This window comes from Odocoileus virginianus, chromosome 27, assembly GCF_023699985.2.
Source record: "Odocoileus virginianus isolate 20LAN1187 ecotype Illinois chromosome 27, Ovbor_1.2, whole genome shotgun sequence".
In the NCBI taxonomy this organism is placed as follows: domain Eukaryota; kingdom Metazoa; phylum Chordata; class Mammalia; order Artiodactyla; family Cervidae; genus Odocoileus; species Odocoileus virginianus.
In genome coordinates this window covers 10,874,449-10,892,832 of record NC_069700.1, presented here as the reverse complement: position 1 = coordinate 10,892,832, position 18,384 = coordinate 10,874,449, and the positions used below count along the sequence as shown (strand labels likewise).

General features: G+C 41.0%; 1 protein-coding gene across 3 annotated transcripts in view; it reads right to left on the bottom strand.

Moving 5' to 3' along the window:
* RNF144B (ring finger protein 144B) overlaps nt 1-18,384 on the bottom strand; it is a 138,683-nt gene that overhangs the window by 49,196 nt on the left and 71,103 nt on the right. For all 3 annotated transcript variants that reach the window (XM_070456198.1, XM_070456199.1, XM_070456197.1), the window contains one exon: nt 10,831-11,033. In XM_070456198.1, the coding sequence (XP_070312299.1) occupies nt 10,831-10,998 (168 nt within the window). In that variant the 5' untranslated portion in view covers nt 10,999-11,033. The remainder of the gene's footprint in view (nt 1-10,830; nt 11,034-18,384) is intronic.

The window sequence follows — 18,384 nt, the reverse complement described above, 5'->3', positions numbered from 1 at the left end:
CTAGGTCGGGAAGATCCTCTGGAGAAGGGAATGTCAATCCACTCCAGTATTCTTGCTTGGAGAATCCCATAGACAAAGAAGCCTGGAGGGCTACAGTTCATGGGGTCGCAAAGAGTTGGACAAGACTAAGTGACTAACACTTATGTATTTCTGTATATTAACACAGAGTAGGAGTCTAAAAGAGGGTACAGGTGAACTGTTCATATCATCAATACTTTGAAAGATTTTCTGTTTTAAAGTCAGTATATGTTAACATTTAAGATTAGAAATTAGTCTTTAATTTTAAAAGGAGAAAACAAAAATGGAATAGGAGACAAGACAATAAAAGCTACTGAGATGTCACCGTATTTCTAGTAATTAAATTCTCTACCCCCATCAGCATATAGGAGGCTGATCACCACAATTTCTGCATTGGGCTGAGGTCTCAATCTAAGACTGAAAGCCATTCTGAATTGACAAGTGAAGAGAAGAGAGAATTCAGGCAAACAGTTTTTTTTCTCACTCTTCTGCTGGGGGCCTTCATTTGCCTGTTGGCTTCCTATTTCTATAGAGATAAACGAGGAACAAAAATCTTCTGCGTGTCAGAACAAAAATCTTCCGTGTGTCATCCTGCAATTACTGCAAATGCTGAGGAAGTACTTGAAGTTAATTGGAATACCACCTGGAGCTGGGACAGTTGCCCCTCCTCGTCCTAGAATTTTTAGAAATGGGCAGTTAGGTGAATGATTTGCTTAGGATGGCTGAGTGGGGCTCAAAACATGAACATACAAATCCCTCCCCCCAAAAAAACTGTTACACTAATAAACAGGCAACTATGGTATATATACTTCATGAGCTTTAAAATGGAGATATTTTTAATGACCGATTTGGGTCATTATAAAGATGAAAAGTGAAAGTACTTAGAATGACACCTCGCCCTAAGTTGGATAAATAGCTGCTGCTATTATGACAATAACAATGATGATTAATGATACTTAAGTTGCTTTCCTGCATTTCAGCCCTCAGTGAATTTCAAGTCCAGGTGGGACAAATGACAATATACCATCTTTTCATAACCTTCTTTGTGAAAAAGAAATTAAATCTCGTTCCATATTCTAGAGCTACCCTCTACCCTGATACCACATGGTTTTCTAAGAGAAAGCAGAAAAGCCTGAAGTACTTGTTCAGCCAATGATCAAAGTCAAGAATGTTGTGCAAATGAAGCTTGCTCCAAAAGAATTTTGTCAACCGAAGCAGGGGAGGGGGGAACAAATTGATTAATATTCCCACATTGGGCAGAGCACTGTGTGTGAATTTTTAATGAGTAACCTTTTTCTTGTCCTCTAACAGAAAGATAACCTTCATTCAAATAATACAGGGCCAGTGAGTAGGAAAAAAATTAGATTTCAACCAATTTTATTCTAAAGAACAGAACTCATACTAATAGGTAGAATTTATAAAGAGCCAGTTGTGCATGCTCAATTGTGTCCAACTCTTTGCGACCCCATGGACTATAGCCCACCAGGCTCCTCTGTCCACGAGATTTCCCAGGCAAGAATATTAGAGTGGGTTGCCACTTCCTTCTCCAATAATTTATTTAGAAACAGGCTTCAACTCAATGCAGAAGAAAAATAGAATTTAGAAACAGAATTTCTAATCACTGAATAGCCGGTGTTATTGCTTGTTTTCAAGCAAAATCTAGATGATTATGGCAAAGGCAGTAGAACTTCACGTGCCCGCTGTATTCCAGGTACTGTACTATGTGCTTTATCTAGATTATTTACTGCAATCTCTAACCTTAAAGGTTATAGATTTATTCTTTTCCCTATAGTATATAAAAGAAAATGAAGACTCAGACTACCCAGACATAAATGGCTAGCACCTGCTGGTCCAATCCACTACCATTTCTGGCCTGGATTATCATGAATGTGTTAGTCACTCAGTCGTGTCCAACTTAGAGACCCTGTGGACTGTAGCCCACCAGGTCCCTCTGTCCGTGGGGTTCTCCAGGCAAAATTACTGGAGTGGATTGCCATTTCCTTCTCCAGGGGATCTTCCCGACCCCAGGCCTCCTGCATTGTAGGCAGATTCTTTACCTTCTGAGCCCCCAGGGAAGCCTTCTAAGAGTTTCCATGCTTCTACCCTGCCCCTGTGGGCTGCCCAGGTGGCGCAGGGGTAAAGAATCCGCCTGCCAATGCAGGAGATGCAAGAGACCTGGGTTCCATCCCTGGGTCAGGAAAATCCCCTGAAGAAGGAAATGGCAACCCCCTTCATCTTCTGTGCAGCTGGCAGGGTAAGTGTGACAGTTAATTTTATGTGTAACTTGACTCAGCCACAGGATACCCGGGTATTTGGTTAAACATTATTTCTAGGTGTGTCTGTGAGGGTGTTTCCAGAGGAGATTAGCATCTGAACTAGTAGACTCAGTAGTTTCCCACGTTCTCCAGGTCTGTGCTTACATACAGTCATCCCTCTGCCTCCATGGGGTGGGTTAGTTTCAGGACCCCCAGCAGATAACAAAATCCGCAGATGCTTGAGTCCCTTATATAATACGGCATAGTACTGTTGACCCACTGTAGCCCTGCGTTTTGCATCTGCAGAATACAGAACACTGACTATAACACAGTCAGTGAGACTTTCCTGACCACCTAAGGTAAAACAGAAACACCCTCTCCTTTCACTCTCCCTATCCCCCTCCCCTTGCTCTGTCTTCGGAGCCCATATCATCATCTGACTTCTGTACTTACTTGTTTTTTGTCTGTGTCTTTCTCTGACATGTGACTTCTCTAAAAAACCAGACCCTAATCTGATTATTCACTACGGAATCTTCACCATCAGAATCATGCATGGCACAATAAACCTGTGTTGAATAAAGCCCAGACAACCAGATTTGACATCTAGTCTCCTGAATGTCAAGCCATTTTCTGGCATTCAGGAAAAGAACTTCTTCCATCAGAAGGGTAGGGGACTGGGTCTAAGGTGCCTTCCAATTCAGGACTGTGATGCCAAGACACCATCATTAGGGACTTACGAATAAGATTCTCTTTGCTGCTCTTTCCTCCGACTACATTTTACCACTCTCCTTGAATAAGGACATGGTAACCATTAGGCAATGGATGAGATCATAGGTCCAGAAAGCCACCTCCCCCTTGCGTCATCTCTAATCCATTTCTCAGGCTGCTACACTTTTGCTCTTAACTCTCAGATGCTATCTGACCTGCAGTTGCTCAGTTGTCGGTAGAAAAGCAGAGTACCAAAATTTGTGCTTTTAATCCAGCAGCTTACCTGACAGACACAAAAGTCATCATAGTTCTATCATTAAAACTCTAAACAAGCGTAAGCAGCAAGTATATTGAAGTCATTTGCAAACAAAGACAAATTCACTGACTCACTGTCGATCATCCAAGATAATAAAATTAAGGGAGAGCATAAAACCAATGTTGCCAAGTCCATATAGTTTAGTACCAGAAACCAACAGAGCCAGAGCCAGAGAGGGTGCTGACCTGGCAGAATTTACTTCTGCCTACTTAATACTAGAAGAAGACAAGGGAATCCAGAGAGCTAGAGGTTTTTAAAGCATCAGAAAAGGTTGGCAGGTTGTATGACCAGAAGAGTCATACTAAGTCACTTCAGTCGTGTCCGACTCTGTGCAACCCTATGGACTGTAGCCTGCCAGGCTCCTCTGTCCATGGGGATTCTCCAGGCAAGAATACTGGAGTGGGTTGCTATGCCCTCCTCCAGAGGATCTTCCTGATCCAGGGATCGAAACTGTGTCTCTTATATCTCCGGCCATGGGGTGTCTCTTAAATTTCCTGCCTGTCCATGGGATTCTCCAGGCAAGAACACTAGAGTGGGTTGCCATGACCTCCTCCAGGGGATCTTCCCAACCCAGGGATCAAACTCACATCTCTTACCTTCTCCTGCATTGGCAGGTGGGTTCTTTACCACTAGCACCACCTGGGAAGGCCAGAAGAGGGGAAGGAAAATAGTTCTAAAACACTGCTGGAGTAAGATGCCTCGTCATTTCCTGCAGTTCCACAGAATTCGCAATAAAAGATGCTTAAAATGATACTAAATGTATCAAGACAATAAATAATGCCATTATGATATTCTTATTGGGGGTTAGCAGCTCTTAATGGTATTCATAGTTTGAGACACTCTTCCATGTGAATCTTTTGCATCCACCAGAAATGCATTCTTCTTTTCACTTTCCAAGTTCTACTGGGTTTTTGTTTCTCGTCTAAGTTCTACTTGCAGGTCTTCAGTTGAAACATCCAGCCAGGAGCCACACTTTGGACAAACCCAAAAGAGAAACTTCTCTTTCTCAATCCTAACCTCTCATCTGTGGGTGTTACAGAATAGCAGTGAGTTGAAATCACCTATATACCCACCTCTTTATAAAAGGCTAATGAGGAAGCGAGTCAAGTCTTTACAGGATTCCTTCCTCTAAAACATTTCTGAAAAACAGAACAGCTCAGCATCCTGACAGAACTTAGGAAACAGAGGATTAATAATGTTACTTTACCAGGGGCTTGGGACTGTGCTAATTGCTCTACAGGGATTCTTTTTTTTTTTTTTTTTAAGATTTTTTTTTTTCACATGGACCATTTTAAAAGTCCTTATTAAATGTGTTACAATATTGCTTTTGTTTTATGTTTTGGTTTTTTTGGCCATGAGGCATGTTGGATCTTAGCTCCACAACCAGGGATCAAACCCACACTTCCTGAATCAAAAGGTGAAGTCTTAACCACTGGACCACCAGGGAAGTCCCCGGGGATTCTCCTTGGATGTCACCTATAACACTCTAAGATAGGTACTACCATCTGCTACCCTCCCTTCAATGCTACAGGTGAAAAACTAAGTTTTATAGAAGCCAAAGAATATGCCTAAAGTCATACACCAGTAAACAGCAAAGCCCAAACATGAGCCTGGGTCTTCCTAGCTCTGTATCTGCGCTTTAACCACCATGCATGGGACACTGGAAGGGAGGGATGGAGGTGGGAGTAGAAAAATGACCTTCCCTTCTCTTTATGCAGATATCGGTTTGAATCCAGGAAAGAACCACTATTAGTTTTCTGCTTCATTTGAAGGTGCTAAGTAGCTTCAGTCATGTCTGACTCTTTGCAATCCTATGGAGCATAACCCACCAGACTCTTCTGTCCTTGGGGATTCTCCAGGCAAGAATACTGGAGTGGGTTGCCATGCCCTCCTCCAGAGGATCTTCCCAACCCAGGGATTGAACCCATGTCTCTTGCATGTCCTGCACTGGCAGGCAGGTTCTTTACCACTAGCACCACTGGGAAGCCCTACACAGAGTACACAGTCGATGTGGGTGCACATGTGTGTATGTATGTACTCAGAAACACACACACATGCATGCACACACACAGCAAATCTTCCAAACTGTCAGTGTCTCCCAGGCCATATGTGGGCTTTGCTTCAAGGTCACCCAGCAGGCCCCAAGGAAAAGAAGGGCTTGGTCTAAAAAGCTTTATATTTCCTCTCACTTTTTTCAACACTGGAAAATCCATTTGGCTCTGAGAAATGAATAGTAAAAGGAGCTCTAACTACTTAGGGCCAACAGAACGTAATGGAAAAAAGGCAAGAATATGGCTGGACTTTATTTTCTTTTTGCTCAGCACATCCTGTCTTTAATCTGAGTGGTAAATAGGCCATGCCAACATACCGACTCTTTTCAGGTGAAATAATCTAGGTTATAAAAACAAGCAACAACTGTGTTTTCATTATTCTTTAATTCATGGCTGACAGAAATAACTTCCAAAATAAATCAGAGAGGCAAATATTGCTCACAAGGGAGCAACCCACAAATTTTCCCTCCTTTGATAACCGATTTTGGTGAAATTTTTTTTCCTTTCACTTGAATTATAATTGTGTGGTATTATCTGAAAGAGTGTGTTGCAAAAGCTAGGGAAGGGGCATTTAAATCTTTTTATTGGCATTATTTAAATCCACGAGGGGAGGGGAGAGACTTTTTCCATATTATTAGTTAGTAGACTAACATCCCTGAGATATTTGTCCTTTAAGTTCAACAAGCAGTCCTTGTTGATGCTTGGTATAAGCCAACACAATACTATAAAGCAATCATCCTTCAATTAAAAATAAATAAATTAAAAAAAAAAAACAAGTAATCTTGCAACACCTCTCTCTGTAACCCCACAGCATCAGCCTCTCTGGCTGCATGATACACCTAATGATTCATGACCTCAGTCATGCCAGTGAGAGCCCCACCCATTTTTGTCCTGTATATTTAGCTTCATTTCCTTTATACAATATTTTCTTCTCTATGCTACATCTGAGCAAAAAGTCTAACAGAAACTATCTTCCCAAACAGAACATGGTAAAGCTTCCTTTTAACAAGAAACTAGATACATCAAAGGATTATTTGAAGCAACATCTGTCACATTCCTTTCTCTAGATGTCATTAAATCAAGAACTACCTCCAAAAAAAAAAAAAAAGAACTACCTCCATGGAATAAGTGAAAGCAATATTCTTCCATGCACTGGCTGTGGAGAAATTAATAGGTATTCCACTTAAAAAAAAAGGGGGGGTAGCATTGAAAGAACAGAAATACTTCATCAGAAGTTCAACTGCGTCCCTTTGCTTTCTTTCTAAGCACAAGGTTTCACAGAGTCTCTAAAATGCAAACATGCACCGCAAGCCTCCAAGAGAGGAATAGAAAATACATCCGCATCCAAGCTAATCTGACTCTGAAACACTTTATGCAAGGATCATCTCTTTCACAGAGCTGGAGGTTCACAGAACACATGTGGGCTGGGGAGCAGCTACTCAAACCAGATCTGAGTTGGCTAACAGCCAATGGGCAAGTCAGATGCCTCATCTCTGTCCATTCTGCTCTCCCCAAGCATACGGATCACACTGCTTCTTAGGGGAAACAAGACAAGGATAGAATGGAGCAAAGTTCACCGAAATGGTGAAAATACAGCACCGTACCTAGAAGGAGAACCATTACATGCAAACATTCCTCTCAAGAGAGGGGCAAGAGGGAGCTCTCTTAGCAAGACCATATTAAATACATCGTATGCACAAGAAGGCTTTCCCAGACAATAACTGGGAAAATGTCGTCCAATCATACCTAAAATTTGGAATTAGGAGTATATGGTTTATTTTAAGATGTCACAGGTTTCTTTTCAGCCTTGAAAACATAAACACATTTAATATCTTTAATCTGAACGCAAATCAAAATCCAGCAGGATCAGACACATTTTAAACTAGTATTTTTAACTGGTTTTTAACATCCGTAACCCTTAGACACAACCGGTTTTTAAAAAGAAGAAAGAAATAGAGCTCTATCAAAAAAAAGTTAGACTAGTATCTCAGGTGAAATATTTCAGGTTTGAATTGCAAATTTATAGACACTAATGTAATCAGACACGTGGTACTGGTTGTGCTCACTCAGTCATGCCTGACTCCTCTGCGACCCCATGAACCCACCAGGCTCCTCTGTCCGTGGGATCTCCCAGGCAAGAATACTGGAGTGGGTTGCCATTTCCTTCTCCAGGGGATCTTCCTGACCCAGGGATCAAAGCCACATCTCCTGTATTACAGGCAGATTCTTTACCCCTGATCCACCAGAGAAGCCCAATAGAGCTGACTATTTTGATAGATCACATTGGGAAGCCAGGGAAGGTTCATATTTATGGCTATGTAGAGTTCCCAAGTCACAACAGTACAAGAATACCAAGCCATCTGACCTTCTGCTTTTGCATACGCCCCAACAATGGGGACGTGTGGATCTAGATGACAGAATAATCTAATTGTATCAACCCCCTACTCCCAAACTGCTGAAGGAGAAATAAGAACTAGTTGTGCGGTCTTTAACTGGGAACTTAGATCTACGGAAACAATAATACAGTAGGTGTCAGTTCCTTGTGAATATGAAACACGGCCTTTGTGTGTGTGTGTGTGTGTGTGTGTGTGTGTGTGTGTGTGTGCACTCTTTGCCCAACACTGATGCACAAATTTGACTTCCGCTCTATGAGATCTCTGAAAAAGTGAATCCCATATCCTGCTTTTAAAGAGTAACTTTCAGACAAAAATTTCCATTCTGGCTTTAACCAAACGTTGCTTCTGACTCATTTGTTTCAAGGATTAGCAAGGGTCTGAAACCAATGTGAGAAAGTCAAAGAAAATAGTTTTGAAGCACAACACTCTGAAAGAAAGCAAGACCAAAGGAAACTGAAGCTGCCCCGTGATGACAAGGCCACTTCCTCACTTCCTGTAAAGCAACTCACACTGACAAGATGAGGAAGAACCAGGACAAACACCCTTTTAAACTAAGGATGGATTAAGAGTCGACTAGGAAAAGTTGGGCATCTACTAAGCTGGGCATCTCGGCATGGTAGAGGGAGGGCCTGATGCCTAAATTACAATAATCACCATTTTTTTTTTGCTTTGGGAGGCCTTGAATGGTCTGATGGTTAATATTTATTATACAATGAATGTAATAATCACCAAACAACAAGTTTTACAAGTGAAATTTGCTCAGTTGTGTCCAACTCTTTGTGACCTCATGGACGATACAGTCCCTGGAATTCTCTAGGCCAGAATACTGGAGTGAGTAGCCTTTCCCTTCTCCAGGGGATCTCCCCAACCCAGGGATCAAACCCAGGTCTCCCACATTGCAAGCAGATTCTTTAACAGCTGAACCACAAGGGAAGCCCAATCACCAGGCAAATGTAGGTTTAATACCCCTGACTTGTGAGGGAAATTTTTTTCAAATTTGTGCATCAATGTTAAGAATACACACATACACTTACTGAAGCCTCCTCCTGTCTACCCAATTATCACTGAAAACCCTGGCCCCATACCCCTAACCTCCTGCTCTTTTTTTCTAAGCCCCTATTTCCCACCACTCTATAGGTAACTTACCTATTTATTATACTTACTATTTATCATGTAACTCCTTTGATAGAATATAAGATCCTAAGAGCAAAGAACTCTGCTGGGTTTTGCTTAACTGCTACATCCCAGTGCCTAGAACAATTCCCAGGACAAAGATGCTGCTTACTAGACACCTAGATACCTGTTGAATGAAGGGATAAATGATACTATTCTCTGCCATCTTTGGATGCTACAGTTCAAAACAAAAGGAAAGGATTTTTCTCGCTTTCCCTTTTTACCTAAGAATTATTCCAAAATTTCTCTCTACTCTAATCTTCAATCCAAAAGAATTTAAGAAAACGGATATAAACTAGCTGGAAAATGTGTCACGTTAGTTGAATAAACTTAGAAAAAAAGAGATGGGGTAAAATTTATTTCACCTTAACTATATTTTTAAGCATGCTTAGTGAAATACCTTTTTATAAATGATTCTAGAACTTGCTAAATAATTCCTTTCTTCTCACTCCCCTTGATTTGAGCACTGACCACTGTAACTAAACTGGTCAATTTCCCTCACAAGTCAAGGCTATTAAATCCACATTTGTCTGGTGATTATTACACTTACTGTATAATAAGTATTAGCCATTGGACCATACAAGGCCCCTTCCCAAAGCAAAGATAAATGGTGATTATTGTAATTTAGGCATCAGGCCCTCACCCCACCATGCTGAGATGCCCAGTACTCTTCCGAGTTGACTCTTAATCCATCCTTAGTTTAAAAAGGGTAGCTGATTCAGCTATAGCAATAATAAAATGTGATATCATGTTTTTCGGGGGGGGGAGGGTTGCTGATTCAAACACACAGGAGAGAGGTGAGTGCCATAAAGAGAAGATCATTCAGTTCTGGGTCTATGAATACAAGCCCAGAGAAGCTATATCTTACTACGTTTTCAATTTTTTATGAAAAATTTATCATGATTTGAAATTTCCCAATGGGCAATACAAACAAAAATGTGTTGAGGCCAGGTGTGGCCCAAGGGCATCAGCTTACGGTCTTTTGTTTAAAGCCTCAGATCAGACAGCACTGCCATCAGAAGCCCCCTCCCACTCCTAAAGCAGGTGAGGGTCTCCTGTGGCATGCGGCGTTGAGCCACCCCGGATTCCACCAAACCCCTGTCCAGTTCCTTCAACGTGTCCATCTTTTCTGCGGGGAGCTCTCACTAGCACACAGTGAGAGCTCCAAAAGTGCTTGAATAAATGAAAATCTGAACACGATCACCTGGCTCATACTTCTAGAAGTCCCATGGAACCCATCAGTCCTATCTTTATTCTTTAACCATTGGGTCCACAGGGTCGCAAAGAGTCAGACAAGACTGAAGCTACTTAGCACATCCTTTAACCAACCAACCTTCAGGCCTGCATGCCATCAAGATCACCGGCACGGATACCAAAGTGTCAAACTAAAAGAGACAAGCCCACCCCTGAAGATCTATACGGTGATATCTATTATGAGGAATAAGCAGCATTCAGAATATTGTGAAAATAGAAAAAAAAAATTAAAAAGGATATTTGACAAAGTAAAACATTTGCATACCGTGTGCTTTGCAGGAGATGAAAGAAAATTCAGCAAATTGCTACCTGATTTCTCCATCATTCAAACACCTGATGAGCTTCTTACAGATGGTAAATTAAGCCAAGTTAAAAATGTCTCTATTTTGTTCCTTAGCTAGAGCATTAAGAACAGAAAGGCACAGCTTATGCAACCAATAATTAAATTTCATACACATGTTACACTTTGCCTAAACCCCAGCAACTATCGGATTTAGCATTCAAAATAGTATTTGGAATCATATCCAAACATGGAATTGCTCTTCCAAGCAGGATCATAGGGTAGTTTGGCTTCTCCCGAGCCACAGAAATATCTCCTATACTTTTACAATTTTTCCCTTCATATTTTTCATATGATGAAAGCATCAAGGAAAACTTACAGCTGTGCAAAAGATGCATTGGCATTCCTGGAGCGTGGTCATCTTGTCCAGAGACTGTTCACACAGGCAGAGTTTGCAAGTGACGAGGGGTGCCAGAGCCAGGTCTCCAGGCGTGGGATTTTCGGCGGCCGTCATGGTCAGACAGTGGAGCCTACCCACTGAGCCCATCTGAGGTCCTCAGCCTCCTTCAGTCTCCTCAATCCCTATGGAAAGGCCCAAAGCAGAAAACATCCATTGATAGAGCTCTTGTTTAACCAGCACATCTGGGCACAGCACATCCTCCCCCTCAGTGATCTAAGCGTACAGCGAGTGCATGTCTGAGAACCATGGGCTAAAGAGCTAGCCACCTCGGCAAGCTATCCCTGGAGTTCTGAAACGTAAGGTGACCTCACTATCCTGACTCACAGCAAGTGACCTATGGAAATTAAAATACTATGAACAGACACACCATTTCGGAATGGCATTGCTATGATCAATTCAACAGACTCAAAAAACACTTAGAACGTCATTCAAAAAGTTAAACACATAATTGCCATATGATCCAGCAATTTCACTTCTGGGTGAACACCCAAAAGAATTGAAAGCAGGGACTCAAACAGATACCTGCCCACCCATATTCACAGTAGCATTATTCACAACAGTCAAAACGTAGAAAGAAACAATCCAAATGCCCATCAATGAATGAATGAATGAACAAAATGTGTTATAAACATACAATGGGATACTATTTAGCCTTAAGAAGGAAAGATAATCTGACACATGCTACAACAGGGATGAACCTTAGAGACATTATGCTAAGGGAAATAGGTCAGACACAAAAGGGCAAATATTGTATGATTCCATTTATATGAGGAACCTACAGCAGTCAACTTCACAAAGACAGAAAGTAGAAAGGTGATTATTACCAAGAGCTGGAGGAAGGGAAAATGGAGAGTCATGACAATGAGTGCAGAGTTTCTGGAATGATGAAAAAGTTCTGGAAATAGACAGCATGATGGTTGCACAACATTTGGAATGTTGTGATTATAATGTCACTGGATTACATGTTAAACGGTTGGAATGGTAAATTTTGTTTTGCATATTCTAGCCCAATAAAAATTTTTTTCAACATGGTATCAGTGTTATGTTCCTCCACATGCATTGCTTTACTTAATCTTTTACAACCGCAATGATCATTTCCTTCACTTTACAGATGAATTGAGGTCCTGAGAAGCTGTGCAATCTGCCAAAGGTCTCAGAGTTTATACACAACACAGCAAAACTCAAACCTCTATCTTCTGAGGCCAAGTCCAGTGCTGTCCCATTACACCAGAACTGCCTCACAGATGGATATTATGTGGAGAGATGGAGCAAGGAGAGAGGGCTATAAGAAGGGGAAAGAGAGAGGGGGAAAAAAAGATGGAAGGAGACCTGAATTTCATGACTACAGCTATCATAAGATGACTGAAATTGTAAAAGAATAAAGTGTCTCTACATGTAGCATGACTATAGGAAAGGATATTTCTACACCAAAAAACAAAAAGTATAATGGAAGCCCTTCCATTAGATTTTTACTCATAATATCTTTAAGAGGGAAGATCATTGTGAAAATAATTTTCCTACATATTCATAGTTTATATCACATCAAGAAATTTCATTTCTGATTAAATAAAAGCAAAATCTTTAAGTTCTTACTATTTTAAAAGAGTATGAGTGCTTAGTCAATCAATCACATCTGACTCTTGGTGACGCAATAGACTGTAGCTCTCCAGGCTCCTCTGTCCATGGGGATTCTCCAGGCAAGAATACTGGGTGGGTTGCCAAACCCTCCTCCTTTAACAAGTATGGGCAATTCTGATAAATTTGGCCACAAAAATAATTAAATCCTCTCCTTCCAGAAGATCCAGACTCTCTTTCTCCCAATTTTCAGGCAAAAAAAATTATTCTACATATTCAGCACTTGTTACACAGACTCACAGTGGCTTAAGTTTCATTATATTAGTACGAAAGTACTAAAATAAGGGAGTGAAAACCAGACTGAATTAGATAGAAAATCTATGAGACCTAATTGCACTAACTTTCTTAGTGTCATATCAGAAAGAGTCAGCAGTTTCTAACTCTAGTAACCTGAAGTGTTCAAGGTTTATCACCTATTCCTTGGGAAGTAATAAAAGATCTGATTAAAAATAAATTAAAAAGGAAGCTAATGAATGATTAGCTTCCAATATGATAGGTATTTCTTGGGAAAAGACCAATATGGTTCAAGACACCATGCTCTTATTCAATTAACTATTGGAGATCTGTTATTCAAGAGCAAATTAAATTCAAAGCAACCTGCACATCAAATTCAGGATTTTGGAGTTAAAAACAACAAAACCTCTTTAGGGTCAATTACAGGTAAAGGTGAATAATTTTACTTCTCTCCTGTCCCCAGTTTATGTTTACACAGCCACTACCTGTTTTCTTCTCAAGACTTCCTCATTGATAACACACATCATCTTACCAACAACGTATTTTCATCTGTCTTTTCCCAACACTGCTCATACAACATATTCTGAATTAGTTTTCCCCTCAAAAAGAGAAATCCCAAGTCAAACAGCAAGAAGAAATGTAGCCAGCAAATGCTTCCTGAGTACGGAAGATGGGAAATGACACAGGCCAGAAACATCCCACACCACAAATGTCAATTACACCAACAGCCTGTTTGGAGGAAGCTGTTGAGAATAGATAAATCCTGTTGTTACAAACCTAACAAGAAAGCTAGGTGTTCTTCAAGAAAGTCATTCATTTCTCAGAATCTCAAACTATACTATTTTTTAGAAGGAGACACTGAACAGGCCAATGTACTTGAAAAACGAAGACATAATGGGATACCTCTTAGAGGTTATGTCTTCAAAACAGTCTTCTTCTAAAGGCAGGGTGAGAAGTTGTATGAAATCAAGGCCATCTGAAATTTAATCTTGTCTCTTGCCATATATACAAGGTTTTACTCCACAGTTTGTGAGTAACATGCCTATGGGCTATGGAATCAAAGTTGTAAAAATAGAAAAATATCTAACACCTCCAAAAGTTTCCTCCTGTCCCCTTTATTTATTATTGTTGTGTTTGTGTGTGCACTCTGTATCTGTGATTAAGAGGAGTTAACATAATATCTATCCTTGGCAAAGTTTTCAATATGCACCTCAATTGTTAACTATAGGCATCATACAGTTCCATAGGTGTATATTTAGTTACTTAGTTCTCCACTATATACATTAACTATGTAGTTTTTGGTCTGTCAATCATACCTCAATAAAGTGACTTAAAATTTAATATATATAAATTTAAAATATATGTATTATATGTATATATATAAAGTTTTTTATAACATAAAAAGTTCTTACAAAGCAGACTTATTTTGTTATGGAAAAAAAAAATTCCAAGCATTCCAACCAAGGCAGAACTTGTAACTGAGACAGAGGAAAGAAGGCACATATTTCATCTCTTTGAGATGTGAACAATCCAAAACAATTCATCAAAAAGAAGTGATTTATTTTCTGTGGACAATAACCTCAGTTCCCCAAAGTGATGGCTTTCAAACAGTTATAAAGCAATGGAATTTTATAAAAACAAAATCTTAAGTACGCCGCCACTGGATAAAAGAGAATTTGTAGACAAGTGCTCATTGAAGCAATACCGGGAAGACCCCAGCCAGGCACCCTTGACCTTTTCCCCAGCAGTCTTCCTGGCACCATCACTGAAGCTGAAGGCTTCATCAGGCACAGTTCAAAAACCTGCCTTTTGATTTTCACTCTTGGCAAAACTAGTAATGAATGTTTGAGAAATGAATGACTCATAGTTGCACTCCATAGAAAAAGAATATCTAACAAGAAATCTTTCCACCATTGAGTTATTAGAAATTGAACTCTTCAAGCAATAATCAGGAGAATCCCAAAGTCCTCTAAATGTATCTCCCCTACACTTGAGATGTCTGTGAATAACTCCAAGATGTTCTAGTGTTTCTTCATCTATGTCTTAATAAGATACACTGGTCTCCACTTAGAGAACAAACTTATGGTTGCCAGGGGGAAGGATGGAGGAAGGGATAATCAGGGAGTTTGGGATGGTCATGTACACACTGCTGCATTTAAAATGGATAACCAACAAGGACCTCCGGTATAGCATAGGGAACTCTGCTCAACGTTGTGTGGCAGTCTGGATGGGAGGGGATTCAAGGACCTCCGGTATAGCATAGGGAACTCTGCTTAACGTTATGTGGCAGCCTGGATGGGAGGGGATTTGGGGGGAGAAAGGATACATGTATATGTATGGCTGAGTCACTTGGCTATTCACCTGAAACTATCACAACATTGGTTGTTAATCGGCTGTACCCCAATACAAAATAAAAAGTCAACAACAAAAAGTGATTCACTGGTCTCCATAACATGAAACCACCCCTGGCAGAACTCACTCCCAGAAGCCTGGCGTGCTGCAGCCCATGGGGTCGCAAAGAGTCAGACATACCTTAGCAACCGAACAACAGCAGTAACAAATGGCATGAGGCACAGAGGGGATGGCAGGGGATGACTGACCCTCTCAGGGAACATCCTCGTAGGTACTGACACACACACTCCCTCCAGGGTTCCAGGAGTCTTCCTTCCAGAGAGCCCATAACTCACTGTCTTGCTCAACCTGTTTTGCCTCATACTTCACATTTTACCCAAAATAAGAAAGTGACTTGAACATTCCACCCTCCAGCTTGATTTAAGATGGTAACAATTATAATTACTTTTACAGTTATTGCATACAAGCATGACTGAGCTTCTTCTTGGATGCTAAGAACCCAATGAGAAAAGAATCTGGGTAGAGAACCTAAGAGTCAAGACGGAAAAAGGAGAAAAACCTGACAAGCTGACTTCACGTTCAAATGTTCTGAAGTTGGGGGCAAGGTTGAGGTTGGACCGGGGAGGGCGGGCTTCACCCAGATTGTAGACAACTCACCTGCTTAACTGTAAGGAACCACACAACACAACAGACTGGGAAAGAAAGGAAAGTGTTAGTCGCCAGTCACGTCCGACTCTTGGTGAACCCACGGACTGTGAATTGCCAAGGCTCTCTCCAGGCAAGAATACTGGAGCAGGTTGTCATTTCCTCCTCCAAGGGATCTTCCTGACCCAGGGATCGAACCCGGGTCCTGCATCAAGGGGAGATTCTTTACCGTCTGAGCCACCACTAAAACATATGATTTTGCAATAAATAGCCAGGAAAGGGGAATCAGCAGTGCTAGCTACTCTCTGTCTCCTGCACTACAAAGCATTCATTATATGAGAAGTAACTACCTTTTGATAGGAAAGAACAGGAAAGTCACTTTTTCCCTCCTGTGTTTTCATTAGAATTGCCAAAGAAAGGAATACTTCAGAAACTGGGCTGGAAAACTCAGGATGTATAAGGAATTTTCATATTCTGCTGGCCGCCTGAAAAAGCAATCTGCTCCCAAAAATGCAGTGGGTGAGAGAGCCAACTTTCAAAGTATTTTTAACTAATGTAGTTTATGTCTGTTTCACTACCCAAAATCATAGCTGTTATTCCTCTGCACAAAAAGATAACGTGATTGGAGAGGATACTGTTTTACTAGGAGACTCATCTGGTTATTTAGGAATTTTTCCACCATCTACAAAGACTGTAAGACTCAGATAAACCGGCAAAGCACAAGACTAAAGGGACAAAGAGAAAAAGAAAGCTAACACAACCAAAGGGCTGGATATTACTGATGTAATAGAAATGTTAACTTATGTAAAAATCTAGTTGATCTATAGTGAAAGGTCTTAATTCCGGGCCATTCTAAGAAAGTCTAAGACTAAACAGGAGACAAGACACATGCGAGCTGTCAAAATGTTGGCGTGCCAATGCAAGATCCTGAGTCACCCCTGAAAAGCATTCATAAAAGATACAAATGCTTTACAGTGAGAGGGAGCTGACAGAGGGGAGCATTTTCAGGAAGGGGAGGTGGTGGGGAAGGTGGGGCTGAAGTGCTACCTGTATCACGGAGAGAGATTCTGAGGAAGCCAATACTGCAGCCAGCAGGAAGGAACAATCATCCAAAGGTCCCATTTCTATCTTGTTAGGAAAGCCCTCTCGATATCAACTAAGACTGACACGTCAGGCAGCCAGCTCAACACGATCTGAAGATTAGTATTGTGTTGACCTTGGCATTTCTATCCAATGCAATGATTAATCTCACTGATGGTTCATGTTCTCAACAAAAGCTATTAGTGACTCAAATGGTACTGACTGAATCTAATAAAGTGCTGACTATCATCAGCCATTGGCCATTTGCTGAAGTTTTACCCTAAATACAGCCGGGAATGGAAGGTAGATCAGCAGGCTGGTAGAGTAGCAAGGGCTATAGATACTGGTGGTAAGTGGGGCAAGGATTTATGTGGATCTCCATACTAACCAGTCTTGTGATTCTCCTCCCTTCTTGCATCTTTGACCCACTCTCTGGCCATTAAAGGACTAGATGAATCCATGCACAACCAGTAATATCAGAAAAACAGTTCTAATACATGCCTTGAGAGGGCAAGAATAAATGGGAAGACAGTCAGCCTCACTAGTAATCACAAAAATGTAATTACTCAAGTGTATTTTATATCTGCTTTCTAAAAGGATAATGCTGAAGACCATTAAGTAGATACATCACATAGAAGATACTTTAACAGGGCTTCCCAGGTGGCTCAGTAGTAAAGAATCCGCCTGCCAATGCAGGAGACGTGGATTCAATCCCTGTGTCAGGAAGATCCCCTGGAGGAGAAAATGGCAACCCACTCTAGTATTCTTGCCAGGAAAATCCCATGGACAGAGGAGCCTGGCGGGCTACAGTGCATGGGGTTACAGAGAGCTGGACACAGCTCCGTGACTGAGCACCACACACATTACACATAAGACACTTTAATCATCAGTTGAAAACAACAGCAAAGATTCGAGACTATTCTGTAATATGCTATCCCTAGGTATCTGTGGGGATTGGTGCCAGGACCCCTGGAATCTGAGAATTTGGGTATCTGCCAGGGGATACTAAATTTCATTATATGAAAAGGCCTGGTACCATTGGTCCACCACGCCCATGTCTCCACACCTGCAGGTTCTGCCAACCACAATGCAGGACCCACCAGTATGAAGGACCGACTGTGTAAACAAACCCAAGAAAGGCTTAATTCTTGGAGACCATAGGTAACCTCCTCGGGCTTTGCGAGGTGGTGGCATTGTTGCAAAACAGTTTATCACTGTAATAGGAAAGGGAACTTCTGTTCTCTTCCCCTACCGTTTCACAGCACCCTTCGGGGGAAACCAAGAAACGAAAGAATATTCAGTTTACAATTCTTCAGTTTTAGCATCTTCATCTCAACAGGTTCCAGGACGGTAGTAAGATGATAACTCTAACTTGGAGACCTGGTTTTTTTTCTAAAAATGGAACTGATATACAAATATATCTCTATCAATTTTTTTTGTGGATGAAAAGGACAGATACATCCTTAGGAAGGAAACCCTAAATATGATCAAAAACTGTTTTCTATGTAGTCTCTTTGCTATCTGAAA